The sequence below is a fragment of the Triturus cristatus genome, chromosome 3_2, assembly GCF_964204655.1.
Source record: "Triturus cristatus chromosome 3_2, aTriCri1.1, whole genome shotgun sequence".
Taxonomy (NCBI): domain Eukaryota; kingdom Metazoa; phylum Chordata; class Amphibia; order Caudata; family Salamandridae; genus Triturus; species Triturus cristatus.
This window is the reverse complement of record NC_140584.1, coordinates 977,858,639-977,875,806: the sequence shown is the minus strand read 5'-3', so window position 1 is coordinate 977,875,806 and position 17,168 is coordinate 977,858,639. Positions and strand designations below refer to the sequence as shown.

Genomic DNA, 17,168 nt, shown 5'->3' with positions numbered 1-17,168 from the left:
GCAGTGAGGTGTCGGGTGGAGCCCTGCCGGACTACAAGGTCACACAATGCGGGGGCTGAGTGGCCCCTGCTGGAGAACAGAGTCACCGGGATGAGATGCGGCCGCTGGGCATACATTAGTACACAGAACAGAACACAGCGCCTCATTGCAAAGGTACAGCCCAAGGTAGCAAGCGATAGCATGGCCTGAGGAGCGACCGGCTGTGGGGGGGGTAGGAGGGGGGGGGGTAGGTAGTAGACTGCACGGGAGGCAGCCAGAGTGGGCCCGGTGCGGCTGGCGAAAGGTGGAAACATTCACGAGCGAGGGACTGAATCAATGTACGCCGAAGCAAGGCAACGCTTAGGGGGCTAGTGAGCGGCCTGCTCTACACAACGTAGGCCGAGCGAGAACGAGAAGCACATTCCAGTAAACTTGAAGCATGATAGCAGCAAATCCGGGGTGATCCCAACATGGCAGAACAGGCATAAAGAGAGACGCGCGGGCTACCTGACACGGCGTTGCCCACGACAATAGATTGACAAAGACCCGTCTGGCACGGTAGGCTGCAGCGGCGCACCATATGGCCAAGTGGGCAGACATGGCAAGCAGAGCTCTGGTGCAGTGAGGTGTCGGGTGGAGCCCTGCCTACCAGTATGCGCAATGGGTGGAAGATGTGCACCCACGGAAGAGTGGGATCCTTCCCGGCTCCAAAATCCCCAAGAGAGACATAAGGCGAGAGTACTCGCAGCGGCGAGGTCCAGCATGCGGATCTGATAGGAACTTCATGAACTGACTCACAGATACAGTGAGAATAGACTGGACGCTTCACACTGCGCAATTGCCCCAGCTGCGACCCGACCGTGGGGGCTGGCATGCCATGGCTGTAGGCACATGAACATGCATACATCCGCCTGCCCAAGAATTTAGCCATGCACGGGGACACAATTAACTGCATCAGCTGATCAAGGCGAACGCAACGCGAACTCCCCTTGAGACAGGACCGCTAGGTGGAGATATCCTGGAAAGCAGGATTCTCACTGGAAGGCCGGGATGCACTGCCCACAGCTGAGTTCAACGTGGTGAATACAGCCCTGGCTCCTCAAGAGAGCAAGCAATACACTGGAGGCACAGAAGTGTGCACAGCGAAACAATTGGAGGGCCTGGAAGATAATAACGTGAGCTGGGCTATCATGGGCACCTCCTTCCTGGCAGCAGGCGGTGGCCCCCTGCAGATGCACAACGCCTACGGCAAGCCCAACCGGTGAAACAGATGATCCTTCCAGAGGCAGCGTCAGGGACCTGAAAACCCACACGCTTGCAACGCACAGTTGAGAAACGCGTGGACTGCTCCTAAAAGCAGTGGGGGGCCCTCTGCTGAGTAGCAATCACAGGCAGCTACCAAATATACTGTGGACTCCCTGGTTTCTGCTGGGGGTGGATCCGCCCAGGCTCCCGGCTCCTTACAGAACGGTTGACCCTGAGCAGCACCTGAATGGCCACCGTTCAACAGCCGGTCATGGGGCGCCTTCGAAATAACACACAAGTGGCAGCACAATCCAAGGCGCAAGATAATCAACGCACGGAAGCAATGGGCACAGGCGGGGGGGGGAAAAAAAAAAAAAAAAAACGGTGTTGCCCTAGAGAACCCTCGGAGTTCATTAGAGGCAAAAATAGACAAGGTCGCCACAGATTTTACCTTACTAAAAGCAGACAATTGAAAACTGGCCAAGAAGATCCAAACTAACGTACAGGCCCTGGCAGAATTGAAACCTGTCACGCGCAGCCATGCATCAGCGCTGCAAGACCTCTCAGACAGAATAGTCATCCTGGAGGACTGTCTGGAGGATGTAGAGGGCCGCTCGAGGCGTAACAATATATGCGTAGTGGGCCTTCCTGAGGAAGAGGAGGGACAAGACCTGGTGGAGTACGTGGAACAATGGCTGCGCGACATCCTCTCAGACAAGGTACTCTCACCACAATTTGTAGTAGAGGGAGCCCAGAGGGTGCCAAGCTTGCCAACCGCCTCCGGGAGCCAGACCTCAGCTGCTACTCTTCAAGCTCCTCAATTACAGGGACAGTGAAGCAATATTGAGGGAAGCATGTAAACTCGCTGAGGTACGTGTACAGAACTAAGTGGTAATGATGTTCCCGGACCACACTATCCAAGTTCAAAGACGACGGGCTCATACCTTGAAATGAAACAGCAACTACATTCCTTGAATATACGTTACTCTCTCATGTTCCCGGTGAAACTGCATGTCATCTGTGAGGGCCAGACCAAATTCTTTGAAACGCCATCTGAGATCTGGGACTGGCTTGAGGAAACAGACTGGCTGACAAGACCCAGGACACTGACACAAGGGCAATCACCCCATCAAAGCAGAAGAGGCCGCCGCCGGAGGAGGAGGAGGAGAACAAGTCACAAACAGTTGCATCCACAGGCAGTCGTACCAGACGTGGAAGAGAGGGAGATGGAACGTCGCAAGGCCTTTCATGCAGCGGCTGCCATGCAGACTTGCTCTCCGAACTGGGACCCTGGACTGCGCACGCCCCAACCGACAGCCTGACTGCATCGACCCCGACGAGGTCCGAAGACTGTGACTCCATTCAGCTACCAGACATCACCCTGCAAACATCCAATGAGATAATTTGAAAATTGGATACAGTCTTGTTGTAGAGTATACTTTTATTGTGTAAATTAACAGTAGCGCACCAGACAACCGCACATAATTACTTCGGCAGGCGAGCAACCCAACAAACTACACATCCGCCACATGACATGACCAACAGACATATTTAACACAGGCACTATGGCTCTGCTTTCCCGCCCACAAGGAAGGCCACACACTGCATGCACGCCGCGGGCGGGACAATTCATCACAATGCTCTCCTCATTGCTAGACACCGTGACAAGCGGCACAGTGCACAGGTATACAGCACACAACCCCGAAACTAAGTATGTCAAGCACACCAGTTGCCACGGTTTGGCCCCATAGTAAGGGCGAGCAATGACTACGTACTTGCTCTTATGATGTTAAGCATCCTATTGACGCACCTTTAGCCCCCTTTCAGTTCATCACAACCCCAATACCCGTGGCAGGCGCCCTCAACATTGCAGATGATTCCAACCCCCCCACACAAGGGGCCACACCATACATCCATGGTGCAAGTTAATACAATAACCTGAAACATGAGGGGCATGCACACACCGTCCTGGAGGTACTCAGTATATGCATACTTACAGCACAGGCACTCGCAGATCGGTTTCCTGCAAGAAACACACCTTACTCAGGCTGAGGCAGAATGCCTTTGTAAGCGCTGGAGGGGCCACGTGTACAGCACGAACTACCCATCCCAGGCGCTGATATGGGTTAAGGCAGGCGTCCCTCACACAGTAGAAGAGGTGGCAATAGACCCAGTGGGAACGTACGTCTTTGTGAAAGGTAAACTGAATGGACAGATGCTGCTTATGGGCTCAGTGTACGCGCGAAATGTAGATCACACCATGTTCCTCCATAAACTGACAGAAGTACTTGCTAGATGGAGTGGAATTCCCTGGATTATAGGGGGAGACTTCAACGCAGTTCTGGAAGTGTACCGAGACAGGTCATACCCACCCCTACCATGCACACAGGCAATCTCCAACGCACAAATCCTGCAGGAATGGCTCACGAACTGGACCCTAATAGATACTGGTACACACGAAACCCCACGGCACGCATATACTCATTTCATTCCATTGTCCACGATCTGCACGTCAGGATTAACCGATTTGTGGGGTCGCATGTAGTGCTCCCACTCAAACATATTGAATACCTGGGACACACACACTGATATCACAATCCCCAATTACTACAGCTCACATGGGACATGGACCGTCCCGATACCTACATGGTGACTTCAGCCAGCGGCTCTGGAAGACCAGAAGTTCCGCTCCTCGGTTGGGACAGTAATGCTAGAATACTTTGAAAACAATGAGCACTCTACGGAAGACCACCTCCTCGAATGGGACGCCTTTAATGCAACGATAAGGGGCCACTGAATGGGGGTTAGTTGGAACATATGCAAACAACTAACCGCAGCGCTTGGCAAAATAGAAGGGAAGCTACTGATACACGATACGCAGCAATCAGAAGGGAACAGAAACACACACACATTAGACTCCTTACCAGTGGAGCACGCCGTCTTGCTAAAGCAACTCCGATGCCATAACTACGCGACGCACTCTGCACTCACACACACCACTGCAGACCACGCAGGCAGAACACTGGCATGGCTGCTGCATCAAGATCAGGTGCGGCACCCCAGAACGGTCCGGAAAACAGGCACAGGCTTAATGGTATACACACAATATGAAATACACAGTGCACTGACAACACTACACCGAGCTATACCAATCCAGTGCGCCCCAGATAGAGAGTCAAGTCGACGCATTCTTAGAGTCAATACACACGTGCCGAAAGTCACACAAGAGCAAAATGAGGCACTAAATGAGCCCCTCACGCCGGGGAAATTCGTAGTGCAATCATGGCGCTCGCAAGCGGAAACACCCCAGGCGGGTTCCCAGCAGAACTCTACAAAGCTTACCCCACGATACTCGTTCCCCACTTGCACGCACTGTATGCAACAGCCATTAGCGAGCAGAGTCACCCCTAGTCTATGAATGAAGCCAACTTAGTGTCCCTGCCCAAGCCTGATAAAGACCCCACAGAACTAGGCTCTTACAGGCCACTTGCCATACTCAATGTAGATTATAAAGTACTAGAAAAGCTCTTAGACAGACTGGCACAGGCGGTCCCCACCCTGGTTCACAGCGATCAAAACGGTTTTGTGCCCTCTAGAAATACCTCCTTAAATATAAGGCGCTTTCACAGGATAGCTGCATACTCACAAACCCAATGGCTGAGAGCTGGCTGCCTCATATTAGACCTAGAGAAAGCATTCAACTCTCTGGTGGGGGGATTCCTATTTGCAGCGCTAGACAAATACTAATTAGGGGGCTCCTTCGCAAATATCGTGAAACTACTATACAGTGCCCCCACCGTACGGGTGGAGACAGGCCCCTATCTAACCTTGTAGAAGTACACAGAGGGACTAGGTAGGGATGCCCCCCATCTCCTCTGCTCTTCGCCCTAGCCATTGAGCCCCTAGCTGAAGCAGTACGGATGGAGATTTCAGACGGCATCATGTTTGGGAATGGCACGTACGCGATATCTCTGTACACAGACGATCTCCTGTTAAACATACGAGATATCCACTGCATTCCTCAGAGACTAGAAGTCCTACTAGAACGCTTTGCCTCAGTATCAGGACTTCAGGTAAACGCAGCTAAATCTTGCCTATACTCCTTTAACGAATTGTGCGGAGACCCAAGATATACACTCATTGGCACGAGGGTCCACTGGTGCGCGGACACTTTCCACTACCTGGACATCCGCATATACAGAAGTCCAAAAGACTTGCAAGATTGAAACCTGGGGAGAGCTCTGACCATGATCCGTCTCCAAGTGGCGTTTTGGTCTACGCTCTCACTATCAGTGGCAGGAAAAATAGCTGTGGTAAAGAAGATAATGCTGCCCAGACTTCTCTACTACTTCACAAATCTCCTGCACTACGTCCCCCCGGCCTTCTTCCAGCCCTTGGAAAAATGAATGAAAGACTTCATATGGAGAAATTCCAGACACATGGGAGGCAATCAGCAAACTCTACCTGCCTGTAGACCGAGGTGGCCTGGCAGTCTCACACTTTGAACAGTTCTACTTAGCAGCCCAAATACAATGGGTTGCCAGATGGTTTGCCAACCACCACAAAGGGGACACAGCAACCACCCAACCCCCCTCCCCCCCTACAGCCCACGGAGCTAGCAGCAATTTTCTGTCCCTGTTCAAAGTCCAAGTCGCCAGACTCGCTATTGCTGAACGGGGCATACAAGTGCTTCCGCAGAGCATTCTACATCACCCGCACAACCACACCATATGCTCCGGCTCTGCCAATGGAGGGCACGCCCAGAGGGGGCATGATAACCACAGCAGGGGAGCTCAGAAACTGGCATGCAAGACATAGGAAATCTATACCGGGAGGACAACCTAGTCTCATACACATTAGTGGAAGAAGACTAGCTGCCCCCCCGGCGAATTCCTACTGCACTGCTCCCTACCTGCATCAGCAGCCAAATGGGGAACAATGTCTGCCGAACTCGAGAAACACATCACTATACAGTACCTGCATGTCATGGGGCGGGGTGGGCAATGCACCAAATAGTTTGGAGCCTCACTTAGGCACCACACGGCGACAAATCTATCGGTTCTCCGCCAGCACTGGGAGGCAGACCTTAGACACCAGCTTACAGATAAAGAATGGGATTCGGTGTTGGCTAGCCCAACACAAGTCCCCAGAAACGCGCGCCTACGACAAATACAATTCTACATTACCCACCGATCATACCTTAGCCTGCAAAGATGAACAAATACTTAAATCGCCAAGACGCAGCGTCTTCCGGATGCAAGCAGCTAGATGCAGATATATTACACATGATGTGGGGGTGCCCTGCACTGGCAGATTACTGGTCAGCAGCGGCGGACGCACTAACACAAAGCACAGGCAGCACGCTCCCCTTTGAGTGGCACATTCACCTTCTACACTTAAACTGCAGAACCCGCAACAATAAAGCCACGGCTAGATTTTTAGATTTGGGGATGGCAGCGGCAAAAAGGTTAATCACGAAAAGATGGAAGGACCCCGGTCCACCACACATAATGTGGAGACGCTCTATGCTTAACTGGGACAGGGCGGAGAGCACAGCGCTCAGGTGGGAGGAAACGCTGGGGATCCGAAAGCTCACTCTCGCGGCCAGCTGGGACACAATTCTAGCAGCATTGACACACTCACAAGAGAGCAACCCTTCCTCGCAAATCCTAGCCGATCGTGAACCTTCGGAACACTCAACATAGAAGAGGGCTCACGCAGGTAAACAGTGGAGCAGCGGTAGAGCGAAAGACAATAACTCACTAAACAAGTGCAGCAATGACCGCACCCTGAGCCCATGCCGTGGCCGCGGCCAGTACACCAACAATAAGCACCAACGCCAGCACAGTTGTCTCCACGGTGATCTTGGGCGACCCGTTAGTTATTACTTTGTCACAGTTTCAATTATTAACCCTCCTCCACAGTTAAGGGACAAAATGTACCCAGCACATGCATAACATAATCGTATAACACGGTACGCTGAAGCAAAATCAAAGGTCGCACCATAGACACACATCCAAGACAAAGTGTATGATGTTGTGCGAGACAGACCAGTTGCCAAATAAGACGTGCAATGAGCCGGGGAAACCTAGGTACTTTGCCGGGCACAGTTAGATACAAATTGCATATTTACAGAATTGCCCCTTGCCAATGTTAGAATTCTTAATATGCTGCAATATCACAAACACATGCCATGTATGTACCTAGCATGTAAAAATGTTCTAAAGCATGCAATGATGGCAAGACTAGTATGCCCAAGTCGGACAGTTTTGAGCAACCAGTTAGTCCAGAAAGTTTGATTGCTTCCATTGATACAGAACAGACATCGTACCTCATGCATCAGTCATACCTAAACTATGATATGTAACGATTGTAACCATGATTATCATGTTTGCATGTACAGTAACATAAGAAAATCTAACAAAAATACTTTTTTAAATGCAATAAAAAGGAAGATTTAGGCATTGCAAGAGGTTTAACTTGCCAGATCGATATGGCAGTTTTAAAACTGCACACACAAGCTCTGCAGGGGAAGGCCTGAGACATGGTTAGGGGGCTATTGAAGTGAGTGGCACAATCAGTGTTGTAGGCCCTCTAGTAGTATTTAATTTACAGGCCCTGGGCACATGAAGTGCTTTTTACTCTGGACTTATGAGTAAATTAAATATGGGTATGAACCAATGGTACCATGTTTAGATGAGGGAGCAAATGCACTTTAGCACTGGCAGAGTGCTCAGAATCCTAAAGCCAATAGAAAAGAGATCAGGGAGAAGAAGAGGAAGAAGGGAAAAAAGTTTGGGGTGACCCATCAGAGAGAAATATTTCCCAACTACCTGACAAAAGCGATACTGTGCGGGGAAAACTTAAAGAAAATCTTAAAAGCATGTTTCTTTACTCAAGGGTATAGGATTTAACAAGACAACAACTTACATTTTCTGAATTTTACAGGATGTTGGGTTAGTGCAAAGGGAACAAAGTAACAGATAGAAAATTGCACTTTTGTCTCAAATATTAAATCTAACATTCATGTTAATTTCCATCTTCCTAAAACAAAATCAACATACTATCAACCCACAGGGCCATACTGTGGTGCCGAGGTCAGATGTTACTAGGACGCTGCCACACACAGCTTATCGCTGGCTGCCAAAATACGCCGCCTAAAACGGACGCACAGACGCAACACTGAACCATGTGTGTCGGATATATTTAGGACAGAAGCAACCACTCCACTTTTGGAATTTTCCAAGCCACACTAAGGCTGGAACGGAATTACAACCAGCCAGAAGGCTCAAAACGCTATCCGGTATATTTAAAGCCCTTGAGGAAGTCACAGGTCTCTTGTCCCGAACGACAAAACACGTGTTGGCTGGAGGTACAACAAGAGAACAATAAATTAACCTATATACGCCATGCTTGTTTCTTTGCTATAAGTCATTAACTTAGATACTGTTTGTATGTGTGCCAGGGCTTGATATAAATTGTTATATGGATCCTTGGATCTGAATTGGGGGTGTTGGGTGATTACCCCCTCCCTGAGCAACATATACCAAAGAATAGTAACACTATACATACCGGCAAGAGTGAGCGCCACTCCCACCCAGGGCATAATCATCCCATTTAGTACTCTGTCAAAGGTAGACAACACTAAAAATAACTGAATTTCTTTGGTTGATGAAATATTAAATTAAGAATTATTTCATTTGTAAACTGAGCCAAGTGTGAAATCTGTTTCAGAGAAAAATGCAGCAGTTATTTGATTTTTTTTTCCCTTTCTTAATTGGTTATTTCGGGGGAAAAACCTACAAAATATACAAAAACAGACCAGCAAATAAAAATAAATACAATATTTAATGTGCAAGTATGTATAAATTCAAACAAAGGAAGAATACCAATAGTTCATGACAAAAGACCCCTAAATGCCCAATGGGCCAGTCAGTGCATATGATCAGTCAAAAATAAGGCATAAAATAATAAAAACAATAATGCATAAGCAAATGTGTGCAAAATCCGCAAGGCAAAACATTATACAGAGGACTAATTTATTACATTAGATTGTATTAAGAATCCCTGCCGCTTTCTGATAAGCCAAAAAGCATATACAAATTTGCTCAGACTGAATCCTAGAGGACTAGTGTCTGGGTGAAAAACCCTTAAGACAATACAGTAATGTTTGAAGCTATATTCATGCACAGAGGTCTTAGCCAATTCTTTCTTGCCAATTTGTACATCGAGAAAGATAATAAAACATGATCTATGGTCTCAATTACATCATTGCATGTTTTACATATACCATTTCTTCATGGCTAGACTTCCGCTTGCGAGTGGAGCTATTGGTGAATACGTTTCCGAATCAATCAATCAAGAGTTTATAAAGCGTGACTACTCACCCGTGAGGGTCTCAAGGGGCTGGATGGAGGGTATGGGGGGGCTGCTGGTCCCTCTGGGTGTGGAGAATCATTTGAAGAGCCAGGTCTTGAGGTCCTTCTTGAACTGGGTTAGTGGCACGGATTGCCTGAGGTGGAGGGGCAAGGAGTTCCAGGTCTTGGCAGGGAGGAAGGAGAATGAACTTCCTCTGGTTCTGGTCTTGTGGATTTTGGGGACGGAGGCTAGGGTGTGTTGGGCGGAACGGAGTTGTCTGGCGGATATGTGGAATGTGAGGCAGTGGTTCAGGTACGCTGGTCCCATGTTGTGGAGAGCTTTGTAGGCATTTGTGAGGAGCTTGAAGGTGATTCTTTTGTTGACCGGGAGCCAGTGGAGTTGTTGGAGATATTGCGTGATGTGGCTGTGGTGGGGGATGTCGAGGATCAGTCTGGCAGCTGCATTTTGAAGTTTCTTGAGCTGTTTCTGGGTGACGCTATCGTAGAGTGCGTTGCCGTAGTAGAGTCTGCTGGTGATCAGTGCATGGGTGACAGTCTTTCTGTATTCTGTGGGGATACATCTGAAGGTCTTTTGAAGCAAGTGGAGTGTGTAGAAGCAGGCTGAGTAAACTGCGTTGATTTAGCGGTTTACTGTGAGCAATGAGTCCAGTATGATGCCAAGGTCGAGTGCCTGGTCCGTAGGGGTGGGAGGAGGCCCCAGAGCGGCTGGCCACCAGGAGTAGACCCAGGCTGCAGGGGTGGGGCTCTGGATAAGTACTTCGGTCTTGACTGAGTTGAGCTCGACGCAGCTGTCATTCATACAGGTGGTGACGGCCTTCATTCCGCTGTGGAAGTTGGATCTGGCGACGTGGGTTTGTTGGTGAGGGATAGGATCAGCTGGGTGTCGTCGGCGCAGGAGACTATCTTGAGTCCGTGGCTTCTGATGATCCCTGCAAGGGGGGGCCATGTACACGTTGAAGAGGGTGGGACTCAGGGAGGAGCCCTGGAGCACTCTGCAGCTGATTTCCGTGGGTTCTGAGAGGAACAGGGGTAGTCTAACTCGCCGAGTCCAGCCAGTGAGGAAGGAGAGGATCCAGTCCAGTGGCTTGCTACGGATGCCAGCATTGTGGAGTCTCGTGATTTGGGTGCGGTGAGAAACGGTGTCAAAGGTGGCCGAGAGGTCCAGTAGGATGAGGGCTGTGGGCTCGCCCCGGTCGAGGAGGGAGCGGATGTAGTCAGTGGTGGCGAGGAGTGCAGTCTCAATGCTGTGGTTGCTCCAGAAACCCGATCGGGAGATGTCCAGGAAGTGGTTTACTTCGATGAACTCTGAGAGGTGGGCGTTGATGGCCTTTTCGATGACCTTGGCTGGGAAGGGGAGAAAGGAGATGAGTCGGACATTCTTGAGGTCTGTCGGGTCTGAGGACGGCTTCTTCATCAGGGAGATGATCTCGGCGTGTTTCCAGTCGTTGGGGAATGGGGCGGTTTTGATGGAGCAGTTGATGGTGCGGCGAAGCTGGGGGGCGGCTGCTGCTCTGTGGAAGATGTGGAACTGGCAAGGATCAGACGGGCCTACTGAGTGGATGCTCTTCATGATCTTGAGTGTATCCTCTGTTGTGAGCGGGGTCCAGCTGAGCACGGTCTGTTGGGGTGCGGCATGGTGGCACGTGTAGTGGCAGGGTCTGGGACATCGTAGCTGTTGTAGAACTGCCTGATCTTGAGGTGGAAGAAGGTACAGAGTTTGTTGCAGAGGTCTTGGGAGGGTGGGATATCTGTGGTCTCGCTGTTGTGCCTGGCGGCGAAATACTGGACGATGGCGGAGAGTTATTTGCTGTTGGGTGCGTTGGCGCTGATTCTGTCTTGGAAGGCACTGTTGTGCAGTGACGGCGGATTTGAATGTCGTATGAGTTTCCGGGGTTTTGTTGTTCCTCCATCTCTTCTCGAGTTGTCGGCAGGTATGTCTGAACTCGTGGAGGGCAGGAGTGAACCAGCTGGCTTTCTTGGAGTGTTGCTTGCCTTGTCTCTTCTTGAGGGGTGCAAGAGTGTCGGAGCGGTTGGAGATCCATCGGTGGAGGTTGTGTGCTGCGTTGGTGGCGTGAGTTGGCATTGGTTGTGCTGAGTGAGTCGATGAGAAGTTTTTCGGTGGCCTTGCCTCAGCTGCGACGAGGGAGTGCGGGGCAGTGGTGAGCGGTGGGTGTGGCGAAGGCGAGATGCAGGCAGCAGTGGTCGGTCTAGGAGAGTTCGGTGGCGTGGCTGTAGCTGATGTTCCTGCTGGCAGAGAAACGGGGTTGAGCGTGTGTCTGGCTGTGTGTGTCGGTGTGGTGACTAGCTGCTGACAGAGTCTGATGTTGGCGAGATTCTCCAGTAGGGAGGTGGTGTTCTTGTCGCTGAAGATGTCTAGGTGGAAATGGAGGTCTCCGAGTAGGATGTAGTCGGTGGATGCGAGAGCTTGGGGTACGATTTGGTCTATGATGGCGTCGGTGAAAGACGGTTAGGGGCCCGGGAGCCTGTAGACGAGAGTGCAGCAGAGGGTGGTGTTGGGGCTGTTGTGTATCTGGAAGTGGAGGTCTTCGATGGTGGTCGTTTGGTCTTTAGAGTGTGCGGTTAGTCAGAGGGGGTTCTTGTGGGCGATGCCTCCTCCTGGGCGGTCGGGGCGGTCTTTGAGGGTGATTTTGTAGCCGTCGGCGATGGGGATGTCCTGTCTGGAGCCGGGTTTGGTCCAGGTTTCTGTGAAGAAAGCAATGTCGGGAGAGGTGGAGTCGAGGAGGTCCCAGATTTCTGTGGCGTGTTTGTGGAGGGAATCGCTCGTTGAAGAGGATGCAGTTCATTCGGTCGGGTGAGCTGTTGGTCGGCTGGTTGGCGAGAGGAGGAGGCGTGTGGCGTGGTTGCAGTTCTGGCAGGCGAAGGTCAATGGATCTTCTTCGGAGATGCTAGGTGGCAGGTAGTGTGGCGTCCAGGGTTGAGGGCGAGGAGGTTGCTCAAGTCATAGTGGTGGTATTTCCGAGAACCAGGGTTCAAGGGGCTGGGCGCAGTCCAGATGCGGACGGGCAGGAGCAGAAAGGGACACTGGAGGGGGCCAGGGCCGTGGGGGATCGCAGCAGCAGGGGCGACGAGAGCAGGAGGAAAATGCAAAAAAAAAAAAAAAGGGCAGAGAAATGAAGGCACATGAAAAGTAAAGAACATGAAAAAGGGCAGGGAAAGCAAAGCCCAACAAGGCAAAGGCAGTCAGAATAAAGAAGAGAGAGAGAAGTAAGAGACAGAACAAGCTGAGAGCACTACAGAAGGGCAGTCAAGCAGCAGAGCGAAATTGATCAAGGTTTAGTGACTTTGTACATCTTAACTGCTGATGATGATCTGCAGATTACTACTACACAACTTTTCTGTATATGAGATTTTCATGTATGTTAGTTGTCAATTCTGATTTCAAGATAACAAAATGAGTCAACTTTCTGCAGACAGACCCCCCCCCATCCTAAAGTCACCCCTAAAGGACTTATGTGCGTTATGTGGGTTAAGGACCATGCATTTGTTTTTTTCTTTAGTATTAACCTCCAAACCCCGGGAAACACAAACATCAATACATTTATTCAGTAAGTTCTGCAAACCCATAATGGATTGCAACAAAAGGAGACTATCGTCTTCAAAGAGGGGAACCGGTGTAGATATTCCCTCTAGTTTAAGGGGGGGAGGGGGGGGCGATAAACACCCTCGCCTAGGAAGTTGATGATATCACTGATAAATGAAGAGAGGACAAAGTGGGGGCTAAACACAGCCTTGACAAACCCCTCTGTATTGGTATTTGATCTGTGAGCACTCCTAGCTTGCTCCAATGTACTAGTACATAATTCTATTTGTGTAATCTATAAGGATATTCAGCATATATGACGGTACCCCCATTGACTTGAGGGTCAACCTAAAATATTTACTTTTTTCTTCTTTTGGGGCACAATGCTGTTATGCTTTGCTATCTTCTCTCCAGTAGTTTACCTTTGCTTCAGTTTCCCTCTTGAGCTGTTCTTCCAATGTCGTTTTAAGTTCCTGGAGGTCCTGTAATTCTTGTGTCTTTTCCTGCAAAGCAGCCTCTAGCTATGTAGTAAAGAGAACAAGAAAAAACAAATGCTTCAAAAGGATTTGAGCCCAGTTTTAAAGGCAAAATTAACTGCTGTGCAGAAACCATTTTTTTCAGGCATCAGTTTTCCAGTTCACGTCGGCCAAAGACCCTATAAATAAAAGATCTTCTAAAGTATGTTTACACAAAAGGATTTCTACAGACATCAACATAAACGACGTACATTGAACATAAACATTTTCCATGAATATTAAGGAAAATACATTAAGACGGTCTATTTTTGTGCATTTTTCGATGTGTTCAAAACATTACGTTTAACTGCATATTCTAAAAATAAAATAAACAAATTATTAAATTTAATACTTTGGCATGCAGATCGAATTTGTGAACACAGAATGTTAATAGGTAATAAATAAAACATGCTTTCAAGAGTAAAGAACAAATAAAAAAGTAAAATTCAACAAACGTAAATGTGGTCTGCATTTATATAATGTTAATGCTAAATAGGAATCAGGCTAACGTTTACCTGGTCCTTTTCTTGCTTAATCCGATCTAATTCTGTTTTCAAACTGGAAACGGAAGCTAGAGATGAGAAAATTGTATTTAAGTTTATACAGTGCCAAGAGTATCATGCAATTCCAAAAAGCATAACATACATAAGCAAATAGACTTCACACGATTAAGGAAATACACAAATGTTATAATTATAATATTGTTTTTTTAGTTACTGATCTAACCTCTCCCTGGTAATGAAATAGGTTTGCAGCAAGGAAACAAAATATGTATTCCTAAGTGAACTTTCGGCATAAAAATCAGAAGATCCTCAGTCAGATTTAGCATGCCAGAGCAAATAATCGCCACTATCAGTTTAGGTTAAAGCTCTTTTCTAAACTTATGTTTTCTGAGGCGGATGTCACAAGTGATAGTAAATCAATGTCAATATTAAGTTTAAATACGTGCAGTCAATGATTTTACACATGGTTTTCAGGATAAATCGTATTTTTTAAACTAGCCTCATTCTGCACCCTATCTTTCAGTGAGGCACTGCACGTCATCCCTCGATGTACTCTCGGCATACAACAGAACACAAGGAAGCTAAAAAGCCAAGGAGGCCAAATACACATGTCCTACTGCATGTGAAACCTTGGCTATTCTCACACAAGCATCAAACGGTAGAACAACTGCAGAGAAACTCTGAGACACGATGAAGGACCTATACTAAACAAGGTCCTTCAAAACAATCACTCTAGCCTAGATGCATTCAAATGCAACTTAAATATACTACACAATTCAGTTTCTTATAACATGTACAGTGTGTTTCTAATCATTCAGTAAAGTTGCTTACTGTAAACCGATCACATCATACACACAAACCAAAAGGAAATATCTGAACCTAGGACCAGCTAATACACAACAATCCTACTCAACCACACACCCCTTCCAACAAACTCCAGCCACAGTCAAAACAAAGCTCTTGGTATACAGCAAACATAATGGACCAAAGAGACTGAAAAACAGGCCTAAGAAGAAATGGGTCATGTTATCTTTAATGTAATATTGTTACACTTAGTCCCTGGGCTCTTTCTAAATATCTGCTTAGTGAATACCTCGACATGCAGAGGAGGAACCACAACCCTTTGTTACTTGGGAGCTTTTGTTGGTACATACATACATATTACGCTTCCATCATTAAAAGCGTGCCTCACTAGTACCCTTCGTAAAACAAGCATCATCAAAGGAAATAAATCTCTACTTTATTACTTATTAGTTGTGCAAATGAAGTTGCCATTAATGCAAAATATTTGAAAAGAAAAATTATACAATATCGCGAAGCAGGCTCTATTTTCCTTTTTATAATTTAGTGATCCAAAATGACCAAAGCCACTTGGATTGGTACATAAAAGTTTTTTTGTTTGAGGGCAAAAACAGAAAAATAAAAATAAAAAAAAGACCATGGGCGTAGGAAAAAATGGATGAGTGGATGGGAAAGGATAGAGAAGGGTGGGGAAAGCAGCACACAAGAAGAGAAAACAAGCATTGGCATAGCCAATAGGTCTCGCATTTTGGACCTTGTAAGTGTGTAGCCATGCAGCACATTTTACTGAGTGCTGTGTAACGTAGTGAAATTTACCTTTCCTTATCAGGAAAGGTGGCTGCTTCCGTCCTCATGTTTTCGCGGATATAGGCAATTATAAAGGCAGGATAACAGTGTACAAACTCCCCTTGCAGAGACAAACAAATGAACATTCACCAACATTTCCAGTATGACTCAAAATGTTTAGTGACCACCATAACACCGCAGAACATTATAAAGTTCTAGACAAGTACTCGCCTGGCACCTCGGAGGGACATGCAACAACCATTCTTTGAAAGAAACATCAGAAGGGGATGCCTAATCCCCAACCTACTAAAACTAACGGGCTCCAAGACACAATTGGCAGGTCTATGAATACACAGCTGACGGAACGCACAGTGCGCGCTGCAGCTTAGGACCTGAAACTACTCATGGAAAGTGAAACTACCTACTGCTAAATGCAGTTATGGCAACCCATTGCCTATACATAGTATTTATCGCTTAAATAAACACATACACAGCACTGCAATTATCCGCTGGACCACGACAGTGGACTGAATGTTTTTGACTCGCGGTGTTCTAGAGGGGCAAGTAGCATGGCGTTGAAAATGCATTCTAGGTGCTGTAGAGACGGGTGTGTTCGGTCATGAGCGCTAGCGGGTGCAGTAAGTGCGCGGCTGTTGAAGCACAGCTCAGTAACTGAAAATATGGTATTTATATGTATACTCTATATATTAGAGTCAGCAATGGAAACTGTTTAGTTATCGCTGTAAGCATCCATTACAAAGGCATTTAGCGTTTGCTTATAACTTTGTCGTCGACTGGGGAGCATGCACGAAATTTGCCATTTGCTAAGCACATATAGTTACACTGGGTGGTGATGTCTCAGATTAAGTCATATGTGACATGACGAGTACTATTGTGCATGAGCAATTCAAAGGGGTTTGTTTAGAGAAACATAACAGGGCAGAATGGGGGGTGGGGGGAGTCCGTTTTGTAACTATTACGTTACTTGAATTCTGTTTTTTTGTTAGATTCCATACTGTAATCTAATTCTGCAGGGGTAGACCATTAAATCTCCAAATGCAGCCACATGAGCAGGGATTAACCAAGCCGCAATGCTGGGCCCTGCGCATAGTGCCAATATCGGCAACACTCCTCAGTTCTCATACAGCAACATACATAAATAAACCACAAGACACTTTGTTAGTGGAGAAAATTGCTGCAGGTTTATTTGCATAACAAAAATGCCAACATGGTGGGTTATCTTACGGGCGATCCAAGGGCAGGCCAGCCCCTATGCCGCCTGCCCGCCTGATGAGCCAAATTACACCGTGACCGTCGCCAATCGGTGGTTACCAATATTGGGAGGGGCCCTCCCATCAGTGGACCGGCAGTCCACGCCCTTACTCACGCCCCCCAAAAGGTGGGCGGAGCTTTCCAGGTA

General features: G+C 47.9%; 1 protein-coding gene across 1 annotated transcript in view; it reads right to left on the bottom strand.

Annotated features, from left to right (window-relative positions):
• The window catches only part of RABEP1 (rabaptin, RAB GTPase binding effector protein 1), a 989,154-nt gene that overhangs the window by 95,398 nt on the left and 876,588 nt on the right, over positions 1 to 17,168 (bottom strand). The window contains exons 15-16 of the mRNA XM_085649558.1: positions 14,174 to 14,229; positions 13,566 to 13,664 (exon numbers count right to left, since the gene is read on the bottom strand). Coding sequence (XP_085505684.1) covers positions 13,566 to 13,664; positions 14,174 to 14,229 — 155 coding nt within the window. The remainder of the gene's footprint in view (positions 1 to 13,565; positions 13,665 to 14,173; positions 14,230 to 17,168) is intronic.